At 43.1% G+C, this 26,081-nt stretch overlaps 1 protein-coding gene across 8 annotated transcripts in view; it reads left to right on the top strand.

Annotated features, from left to right (window-relative positions):
* Positions 1 to 26,081, top strand: part of PIAS2 (protein inhibitor of activated STAT 2) — a 31,087-nt gene that overhangs the window by 1,880 nt on the left and 3,126 nt on the right. For 3 of the 8 annotated variants that reach the window (XR_010083620.1, XR_010083621.1, XM_063423811.1), the window contains exons 2-13: positions 10,271 to 10,745; positions 13,030 to 13,114; positions 13,734 to 13,784; positions 13,879 to 13,969; positions 17,229 to 17,363; positions 19,304 to 19,409; positions 19,960 to 20,033; positions 20,874 to 21,034; positions 21,621 to 21,754; positions 22,202 to 22,373; positions 24,581 to 24,720; positions 25,222 to 25,280. Coding sequence is in view for 6 of the 8 variants with exons in the window: in XM_063423811.1 (XP_063279881.1) it covers positions 10,271 to 10,745; positions 13,030 to 13,114; positions 13,734 to 13,784; positions 13,879 to 13,969; positions 17,229 to 17,363; positions 19,304 to 19,409; positions 19,960 to 20,033; positions 20,874 to 21,034; positions 21,621 to 21,754; positions 22,202 to 22,373; positions 24,581 to 24,720; positions 25,222 to 25,232 (1,635 nt within the window). In the remaining 2 variants the exon portion in view is untranslated. Of the gene's footprint in view, positions 1 to 1,365; positions 1,509 to 10,270; positions 10,746 to 13,029; positions 13,115 to 13,733; positions 13,785 to 13,878; positions 13,970 to 17,228; positions 17,364 to 19,303; positions 19,410 to 19,959; positions 20,034 to 20,873; positions 21,035 to 21,620; positions 21,755 to 22,201; positions 22,374 to 24,580; positions 24,721 to 25,221; positions 25,281 to 26,081 lie in introns of those variants that run through there. The other 5 variants (XM_063423808.1, XM_063423805.1, XM_063423806.1 and 2 more) reach the window with 2 other exon arrangements.

Here is a 26,081-nt window from a genome sequence, read left to right as displayed (position 1 = left end):
TGCACCTCGATGTTTATTTTTCTGTAAATGTCTCAACATTTCCCTTGCAGCAGGAAACTCATTATCCATATTTTGAAGCTTTCTGCTGGTGACATTTTCCCTTCATTTTTTATTAATAAAACGTGCTGCATCATCATTATAACACAAATTCTGAGTGCTCTTGATTGGGTAGATAAACTGGGCTGTAAAATCACAAGCTTTCTATTTAATCCACTTCAGTTGCAATCTGGAATATGTTTTATTTATTTGATTTGCTGGTTTGGTTGGTTTTTCCTTTTTTAAACTTTTGTTTGCTTGGTTTTTAACAGTTTAATTCAGTTAAAGAGTGGAGTGTTAATCCTGGAAGGGAGGAGGCATGGCAGGTGTATCCAGTTCTGGGCTGTTTAGTACAGGAAAGACAAGAAGCTAATGCAGAACGTCCAGTGGAGGACACAAGGATGATGAGGGATATGGAGGATCTCTTGTTAGCAGATAAACATCTCAAAGGCAGGTGTCCAGAGAATGGCACTGGACTCTCTTCAGTGGTATCTGGCGACCAAATGAGGAGCAATGGCCACAGCTACAATACAAGAAGTTTCACTTCAGCATGAGGAAGAACTTCTTCATGTTGAAGGTCGGACAGCTCTGGTAGAGGGGGTCCAGGGAGGTCGAGGATTCTCCCTCCGTGAGACATTTCAAACCCACCTGGACTTCCTCTGTGTCCTGTGCTGTGTGACCCTGCCTTGTCAGGGGTTTGGTCTGGTTGATCTCCAGAGATCATCTTTATTTTGTGATTGTTTGAACCCCCAGGATCATTTCCAGGGCCACTTGACTTCTCTACACCCCGGAGCTGCTGCAGCAGCACCGTCTAACTGGGGCCGGTACCTACGGGTGTGTGTCTACGCAGCTGGACTGGTTTTCCCTCACAGTTCCCAGTCTGTGCCACCGTGCCCGGTTTCCCCTCAGGGTTCCCGATGTGCCCCTGCCACCGTGCCCGGTTTCCCCTCCGGGCTCCCGGTGTGTCTGTGCCCGGTTTCCCCTCCGGGCTCCCGGTGTGTCTGTGCCCGGTTTCCCCTCCGGGCTCCCGGTGTGTCTGTGCCCGGTTTCCCCTCCGGGCTCCCGGTGTGTCTGTGCCCGGTTTCCCCTCCGGGCTCCCGGTGTGTCTGTGCCACCGTGCCCGGTTTCCCCTCCGGGTTCCCGGTATGTCTGTGCCACCGTGCCCGGTTTCCCCTCAGGGTTCCCGGTGTGTCTGTGCCCGGTTTCCTCTCAGGATTCCCGGTGTGTCTGTGCCACCGTGCCCAGTTTCCTCTCAGGATTCCCGGTGTGTCTGTGCCACCGTGCCCGGTTTCCTCTCAGGATTCCCGGTATGTCTGTGCCACCCTGGCCGGTTCCCCCGCCCTTCCCCGCCGCCCTTCCCGCCGGACCGCCCTCCCCGTCACGTGCCGGGAGCGCGCTCCGGGTGCACGATGATGGTGGCGGCGGCGGCCGGCGGCGGCGGGTAGAAAATGGCGGATTTCGAGGAGCTGCGGGTGAGGAGGGAGAGAGGCGGCGGAGGGTGCAAGATGTCGGTGCTGGGGGGCCCGCGCCATCCCCGGGGTGAGGGGGAGGGAGGGAGGGAAGGAGCGGGCCCTCCCCGACTTCCCGGGGGTCGGCGGAGTCTGCCTGGGGATACCCTCCCTGTCAGTGCCCGGTTCTTCCGTCCCTGCCGCGCGGGTTGTGCTGCTGCCGCCGCCAGGGAGGTTCTTCCCGCTCCTCCCGACATTTTAAAAGGCATCTCGGCGCTGCCGAGCGGCCCCGGGGCTCCAACGGCTCCTGCTGGGCCCCGCGCTCCGTGCAGCTGAAGGGAGGGCGGTGAATAACCACCGGGCTGTTAAAAATGCTGAATGTTGTGGAATCTCGGGAAATCCACGGACCGCTTTCCAGCCGGGAAAGCTGTGCCTGCCCAGCGTGAAACCCAGACCTGTTTTATCTTCGGTTCATTATCTTTCATACTGTGGTGGTGGACTCTGTGTAGCAGACTTGTCGGAGTGGGTGTGTGCGTGCGTGTCCTTTCATTTTGTTAAGGTGCGTACACAAAGAGCTGACTGCAGAGTTGGTGCTTTTCCTCCTATTTCCTGGAACAATCCGCTGGTATCTTTGTGTGGAAGGAGGAGGTTGTCCTTCAGCAGCATCCACACCTGCAGAAGTGGAATTCTTGGTAGGAATTGTGAGTGCAGGCCGCTCCCCCCACCTGGACTTTGTTACAGGAGGGATAAAAGCCGGCTGAATGGGAACCACGATGAGCTGGGCTTTAGTGGAGAGGAAAAGGTGATGTTGGTGTGACCCGCAGTGGGAAATATGCTGCAGTCGCCAGAGAATTCCCCATGCTGAGGCTTCTTCCAGCACTAACTGGTATTGCAGCTGAGGAGCTCACTTATAAAAATATAGTGGAAGGAACTGAGTTTCTTTGTCTGAGGACAACAGTGCTCTGTCTCAGTTTTAGGTTTAGGAATTACTGGCTTTTTTTTTTTTTTCTTTTTCTTTTTTTTGTAAGTGAACTTTGTGTTGTTGTTTTTTCCCTTTAAATGTGTTTGTGTTTACATGTTTTCTTGATTGGTGTCCTCGCCCATTCTCAGCCCTCATTCCAAGGTGTCTCAAAGGGTTTGGTCGAAGCCCCAGTGTAAACTTTGTGCCAGTGGTGACTCTTCTTTTATGTCTTCCTCAGCTGTCTTGAGGTGGAGTTGTGATCTATCTCTCCCAAAACACTGTAATCACTTATCTAGATATCCATAAATATTGATTGTCTCCCTCAGGGCATTAGGTTCCTGAAAACATTTAAATCTGACAAGAAACTGATGTGCATACGTAGATGTGATGCAGGAAGTATGGAGGGAAAATTCAGGCCGGCTGCAGGGCTGCCCTTTTCATCACTCAAGGGATGCCACTAGTTTAAAAAAAAAAGACTGAAGACATATCTTTTGATATTCCCATTCATCTCATTTGTAAACTGGAGTGCTTGTGAGATGAATCTGTTAGCCTGGAGCTTCTCTAAATGTTCAGTATCTGTCTGATAGTTCATGGCCTGCTGTGGGAAAGCTCATGGTAATTTTTGGAAAGGAATGTAATTGTCTGCCTCATGTCTGCAAGGCCGTGGCTGAAATTTTCCTTTTTTCTTTTTGCATTTGAGGATGCATTTGAACGTGCCTGCTTGAATACTAGGCACTTGGTTTTGAGGCTTAATTTTTTTTTTTTTTTCCAGACAACCAAGTCTCCCCGCTTTTGGCCAAAGATGAGAGAGATTCCCCCACCCCCCGTAGATTTGCTGAATTGACCTTTAGGTGTGATCTGAAATGGCTGCTTTATAGATTAACGTACTGAATGTTTTTATGGCAGTATTGTTTGCTGCTCTCTTGGTGATTGCAGTTTCCTGCTGTATGTCATCTCTATCTGCTTTATAAAAGGCTACGAGGGTCATTTTGAGAGTGGAATGTATTTTACTAATTCGTTAAGGACTGACTAAAAGCAGGAGGTCGGAGTTCTCTCTTAAATGCTGTTTCTTGAGAGAAGCAAGCAGAAGCAGCATTTTTTTTTTCTTTTCAGGGCAAAGGAGCATTTTAATGTTTGTTAGAACTACCCCTGGCATCCTCTGGATCTTCACAGTAAAAGTTCTATGGAGCTGGGACCCAAGGGTTATAATTGAGAGGCTGTAATGAAAGAAACCAGACTTTAGGAAACCTGCTGTTACATCAGGCCTTTTGGAAATCTTCAGTTTTGGTAAAGGATTTGGATGTAGCTGTAACCACATTTCCTACTTTTCAAGGTATTGGTGACAGTATCTGGTCTAAGGCTTACCCTTCCAGACCGTGTGATTAAGTTTTTAATTGGTAGCGTTCATTGATTTCTGTAGATTACTGGTTTCTGGAGTATTAGGGAGTGGCTGAGAAGACGTGGAGAGCACAACTCTGTTGTGTCTAGTTGTGAGTTGCAGTTTTGAGATACCATTTCCAGAGCTGCTGTTCACAGATGTGGTTTTAAACCTGGCTCGTACCTTTATCAATAATCCCCTCTCCAGAGCAGCCCAGCAAATGTTGAAGGAATTACTCAGGCACAGGCGGATGTGGAACAGAATCATCAGTCTGGTGTGGAGGCCAGAGATGACGAGTAAACACATTTTTGAACAGAATTGGCCCAGAAGTGGGGAACTACAGCTCCTTCTGAGAGCCATCTGTGAGAAAACAATTCCAGCTCCCTACAGATTCTGAACTCACCAAGATTTGGCTTGAAGCTTGTTGAATCGCAACAAAATACTGCAGATAAGAGGATCAGTTACATATTATTATTTAGTATTCTTGAGTCCCCTGTGTTTCTGCTGGCGTCCTGACTCTAAAGTGGAAACAAGTAATGCAGAGTACATGCAGTCTTTGAAACAGATCTCCAGTTTGGGTGACAGCATCAGGCTCATAGTTCATGTTTAATCACGTTTTGAAGTAATTTGTTAGTGTCATCTTTATGGGAAAAAGAAAAAAAAGGCTCTTTATAGGCAAATGGCCCTGCCTGTGCCAAATCTGTGACACTTACAATCAGTTTCATAGCCATTGTGGGAAAGAACTCATTCGGTTGAGAAGAGATGCAAGTGTGCTAATATATCTTTTCTGGCAGGAGAGATTGCACAAAATTCACTAGAAAATCGTGTTTATAAATGGTGGAAGTAGGTCCCACTTTAAATTTTTGCTCTTGCACACCTAGTACTGAGGTCACACAATTCAAGTGGGAAGAGAAATGTTGTTCGGATACCATATTAAAATACAGAAGTTGAAGTCTCGTTCTTTTATATATTGTATCTCTTGTTCATATCAGACTTGGTGTCTTTCCACTTGCTTTATGTTACCAGTCTGGAAGGACAGTGTAAGTGACCACCTCACATTTACCAGGTGAAGTGGTGCTTAGTGCTAAATTGCTAACAAGAAAATGCTGAGAGCTGTTTTTGTGTGTCCACCTCAAGCTCATTGCCAAAGACTGTTTTATTTTATCTGTGTTAATGTCATTTTATTGTATATGCAGACCAGTTTGTTTCTGATGTAAAAATCAAATTCCACATGATCTGGATTAAATTCAAGATGGTGGACAGAAATATATATTGAGAAGTTGCTGTTGGTGCTGTAGTGATCCTTAGGCTGCAGTTAAATTGAGTGTATTAAATAACATAAATGCCGATAAAATACTGTTAATAATCTATGATAATGTGCTGTTACCTTGTATCTGCATGAAATTCCTGTGTTCTCCATAGGTTCACAGTCACTGTTCTAGATCATTGGTTTTATTGAGACACCTTAAATGTCTGTGAGTAAAATCATTAACAATTAACTGATTGGGAGAGGAAGGAGATAATGTGGTTTAGGATACTCTAAAAAAGAGGCTGCAATGAAATGGCCAAGCTTTGCTTTGTTTTCTTAAATATTTGTGTTTGTTTAACCTAGGATTTTTTGCTGTTATTAAGTGCATGCAACTTTGGAGCCAATTCCTAACTTAGGAGCCAGGCTAGAGCCTGTGCAGAGGAAAATCCATAATGCAGAGGATCTGGTGGTTATGATTTACATTGACTGTGGTTTTCTCTAGAGCATCTTTTGCTGTCCTGTACTACTGACACAGATTTCAGTAATGGCGTCTGCATTTTTCCCTGTGACTTTCCTTATCTGTGGTTACATCATGTTTGAGAAAACATTTTTCACTCAGCAGAGAGGTTTTCAACCATCCCAGGACACAGGTCGTTTTTCCTTACCATCATTACCCATTTCTAGCCTGCTGCAAGTCAGCACGGATGCAAATCTCCTGCAAAAGATGTCGTAAATGTACTGCTTTGCTGAATGCCCATGAAAGGGCTTAAAGTCAGGAGTGAGGATTTGTGGAACCTGCCCTTGGTGTGTCTCTGCTGTACAGAGAATTAGACACTTCAGAGATTGTCTGGAAGCTCCTAGGGACAAGCTGACCAGTACTTCTGAGTAGGCTGGGTTGCTTCTGCAAGTGTCCAGTTGGCTGCTCGAGCAATACTTGCCCTGAAAGCCACAGTTGTTGCTGCTTATTGTAGACATATATCAAGAATTAAACAGGCATTTTTAGTTACCTTGCACTGAGATGTGTGTGTATATCTATCTATCTATATATATATGAAGAGCGAGAGAGATGTAGAGTGACTGTTAATACTGCAGGGGAGTGTGGAGAATGACAGAGCTCCTGTTTGGAGAGATGTTTGATCCTTTACTTTGCTTTGAAACACGCCTGGCCCTTAATTTCAGTGGTATGTCAGCATTTCCTGGGCTCCTGAACATCATCCTCCCTGGGAGATTAATGCCATTCCAGATACACCTACGGCTTAATGCTTCAGAACAGTGTTTCTGCTGATGAATCATGGTTGCTAAAGTTTAACCGTAGGAAACAAAAAAACCTATTAAACTTCTTATAACCTTCAAGTATGAATTTCAGGGGGGGGAAATATTTCTGGAATGTAAAAGTGCTTGATTTATCCAGTCTGATTTCCTTCCTCAGAGTTCGTCAAACTACTTTGTGTTCATGGAGTAATGTTAAAACTAAAATGGCTTTGGTTTTGTGTTAAAAAAGCTTTTTTTTATTGGGCTGTGCAGCTGTAAAGAATTTCTCTTAAGAGAAAATGGCATCTACGTGACACAACTTGAATGTCTAATCTTAATTGAGTGATGTGAAAAGCATATTAATAACAAGGCTGCAGTCTTCTGCAATATGCTGGAAAATCAAAAGAAACTAAGTTGATAAGGGTTTGCTGGAAGCAGTGTCTGCCTTGCACCATGATTATAAGTGTTCTCAGACATACATCTCCAAAAAAGTTTGATTATGATGATGAATGTCCACTCTATATTTGTAAATGGAGTAGGAAGATAAGTACAGAATTGTGGGTTTGATTTGGATGAGACCTTAAAGCTTCACCCCCATGGGCAGGGACACCTTCCACCATCCCAGGCTGCTCCCAGCCCTGTCCAGCCTGGCCTTGGGCACTGCCAGGGATGCAGGGGCAGCCACAGCTGCTCTGGGCACCCTGTGCCAGGGCCTGCCCACCCTCACAGGGAAGAATTCCTTCCCAATCTCCCACCTATCCCTGCCCTCTGGCACTGGGAAGCCATTCCCTGTGTCCTGTCACTCCATCCCTTGTCCCAGCTCTGGCACTGGCAGGTGTCTTTTCATAGACATGTTTGCTGTTGCCTTAAAGGGAAAGTAGAATCAGCTTTAGAGGTTGTCTATTGTTTAGATATTCCTGTAAACCTTGCTTTTTGCAAGTCTTCTTTCTAAATCCTATGTCAGATTTTTACATTGATGGACAAAACTTTATATTTTTCATACTCGCAAGCATTTTTAATGTGGGTGTTAATTTAAAATTTTGATGACTCTAGTATTGAAGCCAGGCTGTGTCTTCTAGTAAAATGAATTGCATCTTGTAACAAAGTGCTAGTTTGTGAATTTTTTTTTGTATGAAATCTTAGCTGTGTCGAGGCGTGACTGACTGCACATTTCACCTTGATTAACTTGCAGGAATGCACAGAAGGCAGCCGGCAGGGTAATAGACAGTATTTTGCAATACATGCTGTTTCCATAATCCCAGTGTAAAGGATTATTTTACTCATTTGCATTGTGGTTATGGAATCCAGCATAGTGCTTACTGCCTGCATCTGAAATAAAGGAGCTGGCGTTGCTATCAAGCTTATGCAGCTATCTACAGAAGCGTGCAACGTGAAGTTTTCTGTAAATTCATGAATACTAGTGTTATCTTTTAACACAGTTTCTCTTTTATGTCACAACTAAAAGCTGTTACAGTACTTCAAGTTATTTTTTATGAATATTGGAACACTTTATTTTTGTCATTCTGACAGAGCAAGGGAAAGTAGAAAGGGAATGCCAGGTGGAAACTAACATTCTCCATCTCGTATTGTTTTGTTGTTGAGAGAAGTTGCTGGGATGAATTTAATGTGACATCTGCTGTTGGCCTCTTCTGGAGTTTGGGTGAGCCACTCAGTACCTCATATGACTTTTTGCTGGCTGCTGTGTCCATGGTGCATTTATAGACAGGGTGTCAGGGGAATACCTGTGTGAGGGCTGCTGTGTTAGCTCTGATCAGAACAGCTTCTTGACAGAAGAGTCACAGGATCCAACTTGGCTGTCTGGAAATGTTGGAAATCAGGGACTGAAATACAGTAAATTTGTTTCATCAATGATGAGGAAAGGGTGCGCCAGATGAGGTTTCTGCCATAGTGTTTCAGATAGTCATTTTGATGTGCAAAAATAGTCTGGCCCTTGAGAAGGTAGGTCCTGGCTACTTACTCCTGCTGTGTTTTAATGGCACAAAAAGTAGCCATTGACTTGGATGTGGGACAGCATGTGCCTGTACTCGGGTCAGCGTGTGCTGACCCACGTGGACAAGGTGCCCATGGTGTGGCACAGCCCCAGGACAGGGCCTGTCCCCTGTGCTGGCACTGCTGGGGCACCTCCAGTGCTGGGGACAAGAGAGACCCTGAGGGGCTGGAGCGTGTCCAGGGCAGGAACGGAGCTGGGAAGGGTCTGGAGCCCCAGGAGAGGCTGAGGGAGCTGGAGGAGGTTGGGCTCTGCTCTTAGGTAACAAGGGATGGGACAGGATGAAATAGCCTCAAGTTGTACCAGGCAGTTCTATGTTGATACTGGGAAAAATTTCTTGACCAAGAGTGTTGGTATGCAGCCCTGTACAAGTTGCCCTGGGCTGTGGTGGAGTCCCCATTCTGGAGGGATTTAAAAGCCATATGGATGTGGCATTTGGGGGCATGGGTTAGTGGTGACCTTGGCAGTGCTGGACCAATAGTTGGACTTCATTATCTTGGAAGCCTTTCCCAACCTAAATGATTCTGTGATTTTTAACTTCAGTTTTCATCTGACACAATTTGCTGGTCTTACTGCCAAAACAATTTTCACAATATTAAAGAGAGAATAGGAAACAAGCCAGGAGCACAGGCAGGGTTTTGACTTTTTAAGTCACTGACTTGATGTTTGGGCAAAAGTTGTGTTAAAACTTCAGCTGAGATCAGATGTGTGTCAGAACACAAGTATTAAATCTGTGTAGTAAGGACTTGGAAAGTAAAGTCAAAACGTTGTATTTTGAGTTGTGTTCCCTCTGAAATCAATGCCCAAAGCTTTAATAAACGTCCAGATGCACTTCTGAACTGTTTTTAAAAATACGTATGATCCCAGATGTCTGCTATTTCAAACCTTCTGTTAGCACCTTCATCTCCACTCCTTGAGTCTGGAGTTGTCATGGTGCACCAGCACAGATGGAAGGCAGGTGTTCTTTCACCTTTAAAAATTTTACCTGCTTGCTATGGTGACAGTCCCCCAGAAATAGGAGGGAAGTTGGTTACAAGTGTTCTGGACAACTTTATACCTCTGAAATGGAGGTATAAATTGCTCACAAAAATGTGAGATGATGCATCTGTGCAAAGTTAATTGTTAGTATTAGCAGGGCACAGTATTGTTTCCTTTTTTATTTACATTATCACAAACAGAAGGAGTCTTAATTTTTTAACTTTGCAGTTCAATCCTCAGTCTTCCAAAACTAACCCTGATAACCAAGTAAACAGTATTATTTGTTTTGAAGATATCTTTGTGATGCTTGATCACAGAATGTGATCTGAAAAGGAGAGGTAGTTCTTTGTGACATTTGAAGAATCAGTTATGTTGTTTGTGTATCATACTGCATATCACAGTACACAGTAGATAATGTAGCTTTTTAAAAACTGTCCACCTTGCTGTGCATATCTTTCAGCAATTAAACTTGATATGCCTATCTCTGTTTATGCATGTCTTTTACAGTGTCCAAAATAAAGGGAGTTTCAAAATAAACTGTTTAGAAATTAAGAAATAAAATAAGGAAGTGCCTAAAATGTGTTGGGAGACAGGTGATAAAACAAATTGACTTGATTTTTTTTTTTTTTTTGGTTTGGTGCTTTGTTCCACAAGGTGAGAAAGATTCTTTGGTGGTACAGCTTGTGCTTGTGCTGTGAATTTAAGATTTTTGTTGCTACTATTGTTTGAGTGTGGCAACAAATCTTTCATTAACATGGGCAAACTCAACCTGCATCCTGGACTCTTTGTTTCTTCATTTCAAACTAACTGTACTCCTGTGTTCTGTGAAGGTGTGGGCAGTACCCATAACCAAGTAACAGGCTGTCAGATTAGATGATGAAAGATGCCGCACCATGCTCCTTGGAAAGGCCTCCTTGGGGTGCTGTTGGCTCACCTGTGCTTTTCTCTCTTCCCTTTCCAGAATATGGTATCAAGTTTTCGTGTTTCTGAACTGCAAGTGCTGCTGGGATTTGCTGGACGTAATAAAAGTGGGCGCAAACATGACCTCCTGATGAGGGCACTGCACTTGCTGAAGAGCGGCTGCAGCCCGGCGGTTCAGATAAAAATACGAGAACTCTATAGGCGTCGGTACCCAAGGACGATTGAGGGGCTGTCGGATCTGTCGGCTATAAAACCCGCGGCGTTCAACTTGGACAGCAGCTCCTCTCCAGTCGAGCCTGACCTGGCTGTGGCAGGCATTCACCCACTCCCTTCGACTTCAGTCACGCCTCAGTCTCCGTCCTCGCCTGTCAGCTCCGTGCTCCTCCAGGACACTAAGCCCCACTTTGAGATGCAGCAGCCATCCCCTCCGATTCCACCCGTTCATCCTGATGTTCAGCTGAAAAGCTTACCTTTCTACGATGTGCTCGACGTGCTCATTAAACCCACCAGTCTAGGTAAGTGTTTGATACTTCTGCAGCTTGCTTAATTCGTTAAATAAGCTTTGCTTTTGACAATGCTGAGCCCAGACTTCAGTGGCTTTTTACAGCCAGGACAAGTGGAAACTCCTTTCCTTTTACATCTTTTCTTTACCATTTCCCCCCAAAGTTCAAAATCACACTTCAGAAAATAGAGTTTTCTATTATAAAAGAAATATGATTAAAGACTTCTGTCTTTTGAATATTAAAAAGAAGAGCAGGGTAATTCAGTTGGAAGGCACCTACAATGATCATCCAACCGCCTGACCAAAAGTTAGAGAATAATAGTTAAGGCCATTGTCCAAATTCCTCTTAAACACTGACAAGTTACAGCATTGACAGCTTTTCCTACAGCCCTGTTCTGCTATTTGACCACCCTCTTGGTAACAAAATGTTTCCTAACACCTAGTCTGAACCTCCACTTTTTGGCTGAAAGATTTGTACCTGAAGTTTCTGCCTAGTGCAAATGAGGAACAGTTTTGTCAGAAGTTACAGATAAAGGATTTCAGGGTCAGTAATTTACAAATTGAAACGAGGTAAAGACAACGAGTTCATTGGTTTGCTACTTTACCCTTATCTCACTCCCAACAGTTCTGCAGGCTCTGAGATCTGGCACTGAAATAGATACTTCGTGCTGCCAAGTTCAGGGTTGTGCTTAGAGCAGTGAGGTTTCTCAGCCTGCAAGTTGTTGCAATACTGTATGTTATAATATGGAGTGGGCATTGTCTTCCAGATAACCTGAAATTGGGTTTATCTTCCCCAAGTGCCTCAGTCTGGAACATTTTTCATTTTTAATTATTTGGAACTACATCTTCTGTCTTAAAATTTGGTATGGCTTATCTTACATGGCAAAAAATATTCCCTAACTATTTAGTAATATGTTTGTAAGATAGTTTGCATCCTCTAAAACAATTTAGTTTCTTAACTGATCATAAAGTCTTTTAGGCTGTGACTTGTACCCCAGTGAGGGACGTACTCATCATCTCCATCCTCCAGTACCTAAAGCAGAAAACTGTACCAACAAATAGTAATTACAGTGCCTGTTGTCACTTCTCTTTGTGCATAGTGACACTCAAATTTTTTGTGCATTTGAGAGTTAAGTATTTAAATAACAGCTAAGTCAGAGAGCTAGGACTATAGTCCACCTCACTGTTTCATGCTTGAGAAGGGATGAGTATGGTATTCCTCTGCACAATATGAGAGCACAAGTGTGGGGTTAACCAAACTGAATTTAATAACTGAATTAACTAATTCATTAACTGAATTAAATAACAAAATACTTCCACTGCCTTTTTTACATGTGCTCAAGGATTATTCCTAAATACCAAACGTGCTCTGTGGGGTGTGTACGTGCACACTGTAGCTATTTGGAATTGCTTGAGGAACTTGGTGTGTGTTTGCTCTATCTGGGTTCCATTTCATGTTTGCCTCCTTTTTGTGTGGGTTTTTTTTCTGGGTATAGAAGCAGTCTCCCCTGAAGGTCACAGTGCACAAGGCAGTCCAACTCTTCTAAATTTGCCTGGTTTAGTTGTACTATTTTTGCATTTGTTCTCCCTGCTGCTTACTTTAAATTGGACATGTCTAATCTACCTTTACTTCAGGTCAAATTTTTTAACTTCTCTTCAGTTTTAAAGAAAGTATGAAAGTGACATGTGCTTACTGTGGATTTTAAATACTAAAATATTGCCAACTCCAATCACTGACAGACAAGCTGGACTCTGATGTGAACATTGTATTTATTTATTTTCTTGCCAGATGCCACTGAAGTTTAACTCCAGACATGAAGTCTAGCTGGCTTCTCTGGTTTGAGGTGTTGTGCTCCCTCCCTTTGTCCCCAAAGATATAATTGCTGTTTGTGATTTTTCCAGCTGTCATTAACAACTTCTGGTGCACATGTTCATCCTCTGGTGCCTTACAGTAGTTGTTGGCATCTCTATGGTATTTCTTTTGTACAGTATCCCATGAAATATTTTGTTGTATATTTGTTTGAACCTCCCTCCTTTGGAAGAAGGGATTATAACACGATTTGCCAAGCTGCTTTAGTACTGAAGTGTAATATGTTATTAAACTGTCTGAATATAGTTTAATGAAAGATCTGTTCCATTGCTTTTTTTGTTCACAGTTACATACAGTTCAATCACAATTCGAGTATATTCAGTGACTTAACCTTATTCCAGGAAAAGCTCAGCTGCAGATCCTGTTTTAATCAACATCTTTAATCACCATGATTCAACCTCTTTTGTGTCTTTTTTTCTTCTTCTAGTACAAAGCAGTATTCAGAGGTTCCAGGAGAAGTTTTTTATCTTTGCTTTAACACCTCAGCAGGTCAGAGAAATCTGTATTTCCAGGTAAGAAGTAAGAGTGTGATATAGTGTAGGTAAACTAGAGAATTTCAGGAGAAAGTGTGAGGTTTTGGTTCACCATATGCATGACTTATCCTAGAGATGCCAAGTGATAATCCCCACTGAAGTTACTCTTGAGTTTATACTGTGTTGTTTCCTTCAGGAGCAACTGTGCACAGAATTTCTGTGCATTTTGTGCAAATCATACCCTGTTAAAGAATAACTATTACTAAGTTCCAAATAATTGTCCGTGTTTTCAGAGGTGGGAAGCTTCCCCAAATCTCTCTGGCTGCAGGGATGGAAGCCTGCTTTTCTGTTGTTTTTTTTTTTTTTCCAGGGTTGATGTTTCAAATCATCTGAATTCATAGGTGCTTTTTCATCCCTGGCAGCATCCTACTTTATTGTTGCTATGAACCTTTGGTAGAGGATGCTGATCCTGAAGTCTTGTGTAACTAGGCAGTAGTTAAACAGAAATGTCATTTATAAGGTGTTCATAGCTCAATAAAACAAAAATAAGAGCAAAGTTTGACGATGCTGGGGCAGATGTGTCAGTTGTTTCTCTGTATGGCTGCAATATGAGTCCTGCTAAAGTGTGTACTTCTCTTTTTCTTTCTCTTTGCCACAGGGACTTCTTGCCTGGAGGCAGGAGAGATTACACAGTCCAAGTTCAGCTCAGGTACATTTTGTGTAGTGTTCTCTGAAAACTTAACTGGCTGATGGATTTTTGTGGGGACACTTGAAAATGATGCTTTCTCTTTCTGTGGATACAGGCTGTGCCTAGCAGAGACAAGCTGCCCTCAAGAGGATAATTATCCTAATAGTTTGTGCATTAAAGTAAATGGGAAGCTGTTCCCATTGCCGGTAAGTATGTATGTATTTGTGGCTTCTTGGTGACTTGTACAGTGTGTAGGTGTTTTTCTGTAGTGAAAACTTCACGTAAACACTGAAGCTGTTTGTTATCACTCAGATTTCTCCAATGTTAGGCATGGAGTTTGTGCATTTGCTGCGTGAGACAGCCATTACTGCTGTTAATCATATTACAGCCACTGCACAGACTACATGTGATTAAACCCCCTATAGCAAACCTTGTATTTTGCTGTTAACTGACAATTTAAAGACAATCTGGTGTCTACGTGGAGAATCCTCCTCACAGGTGCTCAGACTAAGTTTGTTTGAGGGTGGTAGCCCTTGCTGTGTGGGCTGCCTGTGTCTGTGACAGGCTTGAGTTCCTTCTTGTTCCGAGGGAATGGCATCAGCCTCTTGTGTGCCACTTTGGCACTGCTCTGCATCTGTCTAGTTAGAGCACAGTGTGTTGTGGGGCTGAAGAACAAACACGTTTGTTCCTAGTGCGTGCTGATACTGTAACAGAACACTGTTGGCAATCACACTTCAGGGGTGTCTGATGCTGCAAAAATTAGCACAATAGTTGCAGGGTCATCTGGAGGCTTGGGTATAGACAGAAAGGGAAAAAGCTCTCGCAAAATATTCTCAGAATACCTCTGGAATGGGTTTCTCTCTTTTTTGTTTCAACAGAACAGAGAGAAGCTCTTGAACAACCCATTCAGAAATATTCTTGAGGCTGTAAAGGGTGGAAAAAGTCATAGAACAGAGGGTTTTTTCAGTAGTGGGTTTGGAAAGATGCTGTGTGGAGAGAGAAGGTGTGAAACTTCTTTTTCAGAATGTTTTTAACCACCACGGTGTGTCAGATGTATTGTCCTTTACCCTCCCTCCTCCCATATGCACCTGTGACTGCTTTTTTTTTTTTTTTTGCCTCTACTCAGCTGAAATAAGACTGCTAGATTATCTTCTTGCTACTTCAGTCTTCAGTTTATAAAAGGGTTTCTTTCTCGTGTGTTCTGGTCAGTGTTTTCTGCAAATGCTGGTTACATTCTGTGTGATAACTTTGAGGGTTTTTTCCTCTGCAGATTGTCCTTCAGCAACCAACAAAAAGAATTTGGTTTGATGTTATCTTATGGACACCAGAGTCAGCTGATTCTCACTCTTGTTAATATAGGTTACACCCTGCTGTGCTCTCCATTTTGTGCGTAACGTGTCACAGTTGTAGCAGAAACTACTACTAATCTTGGATTATCACTTTGCCTTAGACCTATATCCTCTAGCTTCTTCCTGCACATGATTTTTTAATCTGTCCAGCTGACTTTTAGGTGAAAAAGTGAATAAATCACTATTGTGTTGGCAGCTTCCCTTCTCCTCTTCATTCACTGTGAGCTGAATGACAAATAGAGTCTCAGCCTGAGTGCTTCTGCAGACTTTTTTTGTTGATTTGTGCTCTCTGCATCATCTGGCACTTCCTTTCTGTTGCAGGAATTGTAAGGTAACTTCTTGGCCTCAAAGACCACTATTGTCCATGGCAGTAGTGTTAGGTAATTAATCAGTGGTGTCAGCTTCTGTTGCCCACTTCCACAGCTCATAAGTGAACTCCTGTCTTTGCCCAGTAGGGCAGTTCATGCCTCTGCAGAGATGAATTATTCTTGGTCATCTCCTTGCCTGCAATCCTTACCAGCAGCTTCAGAGAAATTCTGCCTGTGTGCCAGTACTGCACAAAATTGGGCTCATATTTACACCATGTTTTCTTATATCCTACATCTGTATCACTGGGAAAAGCCACATAAATGAGCAGTTGTGCATTCTCTTGATGAATTTCTTGCTGTAGCAGATGATAACCTGCCTTGAGTAGTGTGGTTCTTTGATGAACCATGGAAGACTTCAAGGCCCAGGTAATATTGTCAATTTCTTGCCAGCTCACAGTGCCAGGCCATGCTGGTTGGGAGGCAAGCAGAATGCTCCTAGAAGGACAGGAAGGGAAGATTGCAAAATTGTTTTAGGAGCACGAGAGCAAATCTGTTCTCAAGAATAAGTTGTGTGGAAGAAAACACTAAAAGCTTTACTGAAATGAAGAATGTGTACTGTAGAGTCTGTTTAAAAAACAAAAAAAAAATAAGGGAAAAAAGGGAACTTGCATTCAATCTTTTCTGAAATCATTCTGTCTTCTAAATGTGAAATACAGTTCCCATATGTCTGCTGCCTCTGTGTTCTGGGATAAAGCCCTCATGGCATACTGGACTAGTGAGTGGAAGAGGCTGGTTTGTTTTTGGTGGATTTTTTATTGTTATTGATTTTGTTTCCAGACTTAGCATCTTTCAAAGTAACTCCTTTCCCAAGCACTAGGTTGTGAATGTGTGTGTATTTCTCACAAAATTAAACAAGTTAAAGAAGTAACTATTTTTTCCCAGCTTGTCCTTTCTGGGTGATATTTTTGTTTAAAGCAGCGCTGTCTGGAAATGCATCAGTAAGTTCTGTGTAAGAGGCTGAGCTGCATCTTGCTGGCATCTTTCAGGTGCAGGATGAGTTTGAGATGAGTGACTGCAGCTGGCTGTGAGCTCAGAGCAGGAATTCTCAGAGATTGTCTTGTTTTCATTGCCACAGATGCAGGGAGAGGGGAATAAGCTGCAGGCTTATTGCATGACGAGGGCATTGGAACTGGATGACCTTTAAGGCCACTTCCAACCCAAACCACTCTGGTTCTGTGATCTCTGACATACAGCTGGTACTCCATGTGCAGTCCTTCCTCAGGGGCCTTGGCAGAGGACAGGTGACACCTGTTCTGATGGGGCCAGGTGTGGTTGATACGAGGCACAGTAGTCACTGAGGTGATGTGGAGCTCTAGGAACAAGGTGTAATTGTTTCTTATTCAGTGAAGTGTTTCCAGTGTGTGAAACACTCAGCTGAGTCTTCATTACTTGCTCTTTTTGTCTCTAAGGCTGTGGCCTTGTGATGTTTCACTCTGTTGGACAAAACATCCACATGACCTTTTACTCTTCCAGTGAACTTACCTGGATCCAAACTGTGTTCCCTTTAACCTTCTCAGCACTTCTGTAAAACCCTTTTAAAACAAAAAATGCCTTATAAATATGTTTGACTTACAGTGATCTGCTGTGAGAGTCTCATATTTCTCAGAATAAATGCTGGCTTTGCTCTCCAGCCTAGAGAACCTCTAAGTTTGCCTGCTTCTCATAGATCTGTTTAACAAGTATGTGTCAGCAGTTTCAGAGTACACTGGGGAGAGTGGGTAACACATCCATTGTCCTTTTTTCCACAGGGATATGCTCCACCACCAAAAAATGGAATTGAACAGAAACGACCTGGGCGTCCCTTGAACATCACATCTCTAGTTAGGCTGTCATCAGCAGTGCCAAACCAGATTTCCATTTCTTGGGCTTCTGAAATTGGAAAGGTAACCTGCATGTTCTGTGGGATGTGGGAAGTCATCTAAGTAACCTGTTTGAGCATTCCTGCTCCCCTGCTGCCTGATGTGGCTGGCAAGTGTTTTGTGTTAGATGTCTGAACCTATTATCAGTGCCAGGAAACAAAGTTTGCTCTAGAGTTGGTAGTTTTCAGTTACACATGTGGGATTCACGTATAGATGGAAAGATTTTCTCACAAGATTCACATTAGAAAGTCTGCTTTTAGGGTTTGCCTGAAATACATGTCAAAAATAACAAACTCTTTTTGTGGTATGAATAGTAAATCACCCTGTAGATTTATTAAGGAAAGAAAAGGAGAGTGCAAGGAATTTTTGACTTCATCTTAGGTCTAAATAACTGTTGCAGCACCTTTCTGCTGTTGTAAGTCAAGAACTATTTATTTCTTGTCTGTGACTGGTTGTATAAATTCTGGATGCAGTTACCAAAGTAGTTTTCTCTACAAGGTTTTATTCAAAATCAAATTCTCTGGACTGAAAACACAACATATTTCAAAGAGACTCCACTATAAGCTTTTATATGAAAATTTTAAAAAGGAATTGGATTGAAAGCTAATGTTCAAAAAATAAATGAAGGGCAGTGCTGACATTAAAGGATGATTTCCAAGAACAGGGATGGAGACAAAGATCTGAGCCATTGCTTCTCAGTCAAAGCACAAAATCTTATAATGGCTCCAGTGCTGTGTGTGGTCTTGGCCTCTCATGCTGATGCCTGCTAGCTTTCCTCCCTGTATTGCCAAAATACACTCTGATGGAAGCAGATGACTTGGAATGCTTGGACATCCTCCCCTTCCCTGAGAGGTGAAGCAAGTTCTGTGGTTTAGTGCTGGTGCCAGAATTTGCTGCTTTTCATCCTCAGAGTGAGACCTGGGGAACAGCACGGGGTGTCACATGAGGGCTTGTTGGCATGGACTGGGCTGATACTGGGGGGCTGCTGAGCCAAGGGCCACAGACCCCTCAGTGCTGGGCAGACTTGAGCCTGTAGAATCCTCACTGTAAGGCAACAGGTGGCCATTCTTTAAGGAAAAAAAAAATAATCTGGGTTTCTTAGTGGTTTCATGCACAATTAGAAAGCTTTATCTGCTGCTCTAGGTGAAATCTGGTTTTCCTATAGGTAGTAAAGGAGGAGCAGGGCTGTAGGAGTTGTTTGAAGTTTCTGTGCATTACCCAGGCAGTGCAGGAGCCATAGGAAGGTGGCTGGTAGGAAATAAGAAGTTGCAGGTTGTTCTTGTTACATGGATGAAACCATTATTATCCTGCAGCACTGGGACTTGCAGACTTTTCATTAGTGACCTAGAAGAGGGAGTGAACACTGAACAAAAGAAGCTGACAAGTGGTGTGAGTTAGGGAGGAGTAGAAAATGCTGGGGAACAGGGCCAGGCTCAGTGGAACGGACATGGTGTAACAAGGCTGGGCTTAGAAGTACAGAACAAGCAAAAGAAAAGGTACAAAGAAACTGGGTCAGCTCTGTACCTGTATCTGAAGCTGTTGTTTGTACAATAAAAACCATTTATCTTTTGTCAGGTGATTCTTTGAGCTCCCCACTGACACTGGAAAAAAAGGGGAAGGTTAAGGAGACAAAATGTGAGAAATTCTTAAAAGATTACATGTATGAAGTGTGTCACATATGATCTTTCCAGAAGAAGAGCTCAGAGTGTCTCTTGGTTATGGAATTACCTTTTAGTTCAGTCATAACTGGAGTAGGAAAATCACACCTGATTGGCCAGAGAATTCCAGCAGAATTGGAGGATTTCCATAAAATTGAAGTTGTCTTCATTGCTCTTTAAAATGATAAAGCAAAAGGTCACTTTTTTTTTTTACTGTATGCGACAACTAGTGTAAATAATCATCTATTGTCATAGTGGGAGTACTGTATGAAATCAACATTTAATCTTTAATCCTTCTTTTTGTAGAATTACTCCATGTCTGTGTATCTGGTTCGCCAGCTCACCTCGGCTATGCTTTTGCAGAGGTTAAAAATGAAAGGTATCAGAAACCCTGATCATTCCAGAGCACTAAGTAAGTAATTTACTTGCCTGTCTGTACTTTTGGGGGGTGGTTAGTGGCTCTTTAGAATTGGTAATACAGAAGAGATTTGCTGTATTTTAAGAATAAAGTCCATACCCAGGGTTCCACAGGTTCCCTTGGCTGTTGGTGAGGTATCTCTTTTTCAGTAAGAATTTTTAGGGAGCATAACCAGAGCTCCATCTGAAATGTGCTTATGGGAATGCCACAAGCACCCCTTACTGTGCTAGGCTATGAGGTGCAGCTAGATGTCCTGAGTTCTCTTCACTTGTACTTCACTCACTCATAATGGTTTATTTATCTCTGGACAGTGTTGGGTTGAGTTTGCTCTGTGAGGCTGTTACTACATCTCCACTCAAACAACATCAGATAATGTGATGAAGTTTGCCAGTTGCTTATAAGTAGTGAAACTGTTGTTGTTTGTGAACTAGTTTCCTAGGTTAATTTTTTTAGATGGCTGAAAGAAAAGTGCATGTAGTGCTGAATTGAGGTTAGCATTTGAAATAATGACCTCTATGTATAACTTCTTTATTTATTTTAATAGTTAAGGAAAAACTAACTGCAGATCCTGATAGTGAGATTGCCACAACCAGTCTTCGGGTCTCTCTGATGTGTCCTGTAAGTACGGCTGGAATTTCCAGATAACAAATTCATATTTTCATCAGAAGTGCAGAATTGGGCTGCTTCTCAAAGGCCTTGCTTTAGAAACCTCACTGGTTTTGTATTTTATTAACAAGCTGAGATAAAATAGTGGGGAAGAGGGTGCATCTACAAGCACCTGGTCGTAGCAGCAGTAATCCAGCTGTGGTTGAGGACTGTGAATGCCTCAGCTGTGATGCACAGAGTCAAGCTGCTGCTTGTGTACAGTGAAGCCTGTAGAGGGATTAATCTGCTGTATTGAGGTGTGAGGCTAATCAGGCAGGCTGACAGAATAATTAAAGGCTAGAGTGATAATTAAAATCTCTTATCTCCTCATCTTGGTGGCTTTGCCTATACTGCAGATACAGTAGCAAACAACAACAACAAAATGGTGATCACTTTATAACAAGGTAATGCTGCCTTGAGGGTTCTCTTCCCAGGTAGAAATTGGTCATTCTGAGTGTAACAAGTACCTGAAGCTGAGGAAATATTGGGTTAAAAGAGAATTACAGAATTGGGTACTTCAGTAGATTGTTTAATAAAAGTGAAATCCTTTAAATAATGTTTTTGCAGGTCCATTAGAAGTGTTTCTGACTGTTCTCAGTGTGGTGAAGCCTTAGAGCAGGGCTTAAATTTTCCTTTAGGAGCACTGTGTGGGTGCTGTGATGGGGTGGATTTACTTGTAGCACCCTCAGCCCCAGGCACTTCTGCAGTGAGCAGGAATTGTTGTTTCACCAAATGCCTCTGGATTCACTGTTAACCACGCAGGCCTGCTTCACTTTCTTCTGTTCTGACACCCTTTAAATGCATCTCCTACAGCTGGGAAAGATGAGACTGACAATCCCATGCCGAGCTGTGACTTGCACACACCTGCAATGTTTTGATGCTGCTCTTTATCTTCAAATGAATGAAAAGAAGCCTACCTGGATCTGCCCAGTGTGTGACAAAAAGGCAGCTTATGAGAGCCTAATACTTGATGGGTAAGAGACTGGCTTTGCAGATTACACAATTACTTAAAATTTTTCATTATGTATTCAGTAGCTACTCTTGTGACTTGAGGTTTAGCCATTTCATACTGTTTTTTGTCAAAATACTTCAGACTGGAGGAACCATTGGACTCTTAGTTTCTCTTCCCACAATGAACTGTGTAAGTTTATCTCCTAACTGTACCATCAAACTCTTCACTCTCAGTGTAATTCCTCTGCACAAATACAAATGCAACCTAAGCACAGGTCTTCTTTTCAGACGTCTCTATCCCTGAAAGGTGTTAACTTCAAAATGTAACTTCTAACTCCTAACAGTCTAACTTGGTTCAAGGGTTGATGGTTTCTGCTTCAGTATGGAAATCTGTGCCTTGCAGTACAGTTGACCTATGGCTGGGTTGGGATAACCTTATTTTCTGATACCTGCTAAGACTGTAATTACAGGCTTTCAGGTGAAGAGGAACTAGGGAGACAGGAGACACAGTGGGTAGAAGGTGATCATAATTATCTTTTCCTCTGTGTCTCGTTTTCACTTAGAGTAAAAATGGCACTTAGACTCAGAAGTGAAATTTTATTTTTTCAGCCTCTTTATGGAAATCCTTAATGAATGTTCTGATGTGGATGAGATCAAATTCCAGGAAGATGGCTCCTGGTGCCCCATGAGGCCAAAGAAGGAAGCTGTGAAAGTGTCAAGTCCACAGTGCACCAAAATAGAAAGTATGTACATCTGGGTACTGGCTGCAAACCAGCACAAAGTCCTGGAGACTTAGCTGTAGCTTGGCCAATGTGTGTGGATGTTGGTGTTTGTTTTGTGGAGGGCTTACTATTTCTAAACCTTCTTGTAATTTAAACTACAAAAGAAAGGCTTGTGTCTCTAAGAGTGCATTTTTGGTCTTGGTCTCTGCTCTTTATAATAGCAGTTAAGAAAATGAAAGGTTGCTTTTGTTTTACATCCTTACAGTAAGTGAAAACAAAAGTTTGTTCTTCAATAGTCTCAATGTGACAGAGAAGAGTCATAAAGCAGGTACTGGGGCGTAACATTCTTTGTTATGGCCAGGGAAGGTGATCTATTATACAGGATCTGAGTTCCTGGTTCTCCTGCAAATAGAAACTGCTGACGTCACCAGTTTTTGTAGAACAATAATGTTTCATTTTCTTCTTCAGGTTCCAGTGTTGTTAGCAAACCATGTTCCGTGACAGTGGCCAGTGAGGTAAACAAGAAGAAGGTTGATGTGATCGACTTGACAGTAGAAAGCTCTTCTGATGAGGAAGAAGATCCTCCAGCCAAAAGGAAGTGCATATTTATGTCTGAAATACACGGAAGCCCAACCAAAGGGTTTGTCAATTTTAAAGTCAGTTGTTATTCTGTAATGTCTCAGCTGAACTGATCTGTAGAGAAATGGACTTGGAATCCAGCTCTACACTTGCAGAGGAGAACATCTAGGCCTCTCCTGTAGAAGGTTGTATTGGTACAGTAACTTCATATAGGCAAAACACTATTAAATAGATCTACACCTCACAAAAGACTTGTGCTGACTGTTGCTGTGTTTGCAGGGACATTTCTCCGTAGAAAAGGAAGCTGACTAAGCTAGTGGGCAGTGTTCTCCTGAGAAAGTAGATTATACCAGGTGGAGGAACTTTATGCGTTGTTGCTGAGTTAGTGTCATCTTAAAGGCTTTTCTCTTGCTGTCTGCTATATCCTCTACCTAATCTGCTCTGGTGCCCAGGAAACGAGCCTGTGTTGTGTGTTTCATTCATCCTGTCAGTGTTGGAAGGGAGCCACTTTACTGTTTTGAATCAAGATGAGCTTTTCTTCCATCTCTCTGTTAAACTCTGGAATGCCTTGGATGCTGTTGTTGCCTGTGGTCATCAGTCAGTCCTGCACCTTGATTAGCACAACCAATACTTCCCAAGTCCTCTGGCAACTCCTGTATCTTTGTAGTCAGTCTGACTTCAGCACCAGGCTTGAGCAGCTTCTCCACTGCTGTGCCACCTTCTGTCTGTCCTGCTCTGTGCACCTCGGCTCAGGTGCTGCTTGTGGCTCCCATAATGTTCCTGCTCTTGGCCTGTGGGGCACCCCAGACCTACACGGAGTGAGGGCCAGGCTCAGCAGCACTCACTGCTCCAGGCTTAGCTTTTAGTAAAGCTTTTAGCTTTCATCAGTTAGTGTTGCTGCCTGCATGAGGTTTGTGTCTGTGTCTCTCTGTGTAGCGGCTTATGACTTGTACTAAAAATAATAATAATAAACCCAATCCCCTTCTGTTTTGAAGGTTCCCCTTCTGTTTCAGAGGTAATGAGCAGGTGTGCTGAGTCTCTAGCCCACAGGACTGTCTGTGTGCTCCTTGGTCAGCAAGTAGTTGGTCACCTTCAACCACTTTCAGCAGTGATACTGCAATGCTGTTGCTTTTTTGTGAGGATTGTGGAGGAGTCCTTCTGCAAGAGACTCTTCCTCACTTTTACAAGGAAGTGTAGCTACAAATACATCTCTTAATGAAGTTTCAGAAGGCACCAAGACTTCCTTCCATGCTCCTATGTTTGCGATGGCTACCTGCAACTAATTGTAGGAGGACTGACTTCTTTTCTCTCTATGACCCATGTATTTTCCTTGGTTTTGGGTATGGATATGGCATATTTTCATCTTCAAATCCAGATGAAAGCCAGGCTTCTGGGGTATAGCTTATCTCCTTTAAACAGTGTTGTCTGAATGCTAGTTTTGGGAAACTGGAGTGTCTTCTGAGAGGCAGCAACAATGTAGGCTGAAGTATGAGAGGTGCCTGAGAAGGGAGGGTCTGAAATCCAAGCTTCTGACGTCAGAAGTAGGTTAACAGGTAGGAGTGTGGGAAGGAAGATGAGTGGATAGCACTGATGGCTGGAGGGAGCGATCTGGAGCATCTGGGAGCAGAGTTCTGTGTGTTTCCACCTGGCTTGCAGTTCTTAAACTGTTTCATGCACGTGAATAGTGCCTGGGCACCTGTGGCGGTGTTTGTAACAATGCTGCCAAGAGGGCAGGCAGCATGAGGGGAGGCAGAAGGGTTGTAGCATGCTCCTTGAGAGCTGAACTGGAGGCTGTGAGTAAAGACAGGCTTGTATTTAATTCCCACCTGTGTAATCTGTGTCATCCTGTGGGGCAGGGTAATGGTCAGTTGTGCCCTTGGTGTAACGGGTGGGCGCTGAGCAGCAGTTGTGTGGAGAAATCAAACGGAGCGCTCTCCTCCTGGCTCTGGTCACCTGCACATCCCTCTGTGGGTGCTCACAGACACCAGTTGCTGTCTCTGACTGTTGCCAATGACTCCAGCACCGTGCTTTGTTTTAATGCCAACTTGCTCTTATGTCACAGCTACTGTTGAGAGCCAAGATACGGTCATGTTATTATGAAGACTGTAATGAAAAAGGAAATTAGAGTGGAGTACTGTGTAGTGAGTAGCCACGCTGCAGTTGTGTTGTTGCACGGTGACTTGTGAATGAGAGTACACAGCAGTGTGTGGTTTCCCATGTGCAACTAACAGCCAGGTTGTTTGTAATTTCCCATGCTGTTTGAAACAGGGTTCTCATGTATCAGCCATCCACTGCCAGAGTGCCCAGCGTGACGACGGTCGATGCTGCTGCTATTCCTCCTTCATTAACAGACTACCCAGTACCATTCCATCACCCACCAATATCCAGTATTTCATCAGACTTGCCAGGTAGGTCCTGGGTGGTTTTTGTGTGTGTTCTGACAGCAGTATTAATTTATGGGGTGGGTAGAATTGGAAGAATTGATTAACTCTTTGTTTTTGTTTTTGTTTTTTTTTAATGGAACAAGTCTATATGCAGTATGGCACTGATGTGATGTCTAGACAAGCCTAGTACAGGCTGTCTGCCCATGTTCAGATTGCATTTCACAACAGTGATATGACAAACACTGCTTTTGGGGTACAAACTGGCACTTGAGCACGGCAGCCAGAAAATGCTCTTGCCATGCTCCGCCAGACTTTGTGTAAACATCTGGTAGTTATGTGTTGTAGATGCAAGGAAGAGTAGTTGCTTGTTTTAGTTACTAGAGGTGTGAGGGTGCTGACTCATCCCAGCCCTCAGTGTAGTTACTCTGCTAGCTGATTGTAGTGGTGCTCTGTCTAGACTGTATGAAAAAAGGTTAAGGTGAGCTACAATCTGTGAGCTGACCTCTATTGACTTTCTTTACCTAGACATACCCTAAATGCCTATGATGTATTCTTCAACACTGCTGCTAAATATCAGACAAAAGGTGGGGATACTGATTGTTTTCTATCCTGGCTCCTTGAAAAGAACACTGTGTATAGGGACTCTGGGGGTTCTCTTGGCCGGCTGTAACAAACCCAGAGCCCAGGAAGTGGTGACTTGTGGTGACAGGTGTCACTTTGGCCTCTTGTACTTCCCCTTTCCCTGCTCCATTGCCTGTCTCCATTCCTCCCCTGCAACATCTCTGGGTTTTTTCCTCTTCTTTCAGCACCAGTTTGGCAATGAGATGGATATCATTCCCCTTGTTTCTCTGTCCATTTTGGCTCCCTTACTGCTCCCTCCCTCCACTTCTCCCTTGTTAAGAAATCAGTTGTCTTCCCAAATTGGACAGGAGAATAAGCTGAGAGAACAGATGTCTAGAACTGTTGTCCAGCTCTTACCAGCTGAAGTTGTAGAACTTGTACAGACAAAAGAAGCTGTCAGTGAATGCAGCTGACCATTAAAATCTCCTTCTAAATTTTTCCCTAATGGAGAAGAGAAGGAGAGATGTCATGGGCCAGAAGAGATTTGGAGGTGAGGGGAGAGGGAGGGAGTATATCATTTCTTTCTGTTGACATAGCAAACACAAGGCCAATATTTAGAAAAAAAAAACAAACCAAAAATGTGGTAATTAATTTCTCATTGGTTTCATAATTCTAAACATCTTGCCCTAAATGCTTACACTCTAATGGTGTTTAAGATGGACACTAGTTGTCACTGCTCTTGGAGGATATACATTGAACTACTTGTAGTTTCCTCTTCTTCATTCCTTTTATTTGTCTAGACACAAAACGGGGATGATATTAGA

The sequence above is a fragment of the Prinia subflava genome, chromosome Z, assembly GCF_021018805.1.
Source record: "Prinia subflava isolate CZ2003 ecotype Zambia chromosome Z, Cam_Psub_1.2, whole genome shotgun sequence".
Classification (NCBI taxonomy): Eukaryota; Metazoa; Chordata; class Aves; order Passeriformes; family Cisticolidae; genus Prinia; species Prinia subflava.
This window is presented reverse-complemented; position numbering and strand designations above follow the sequence as displayed.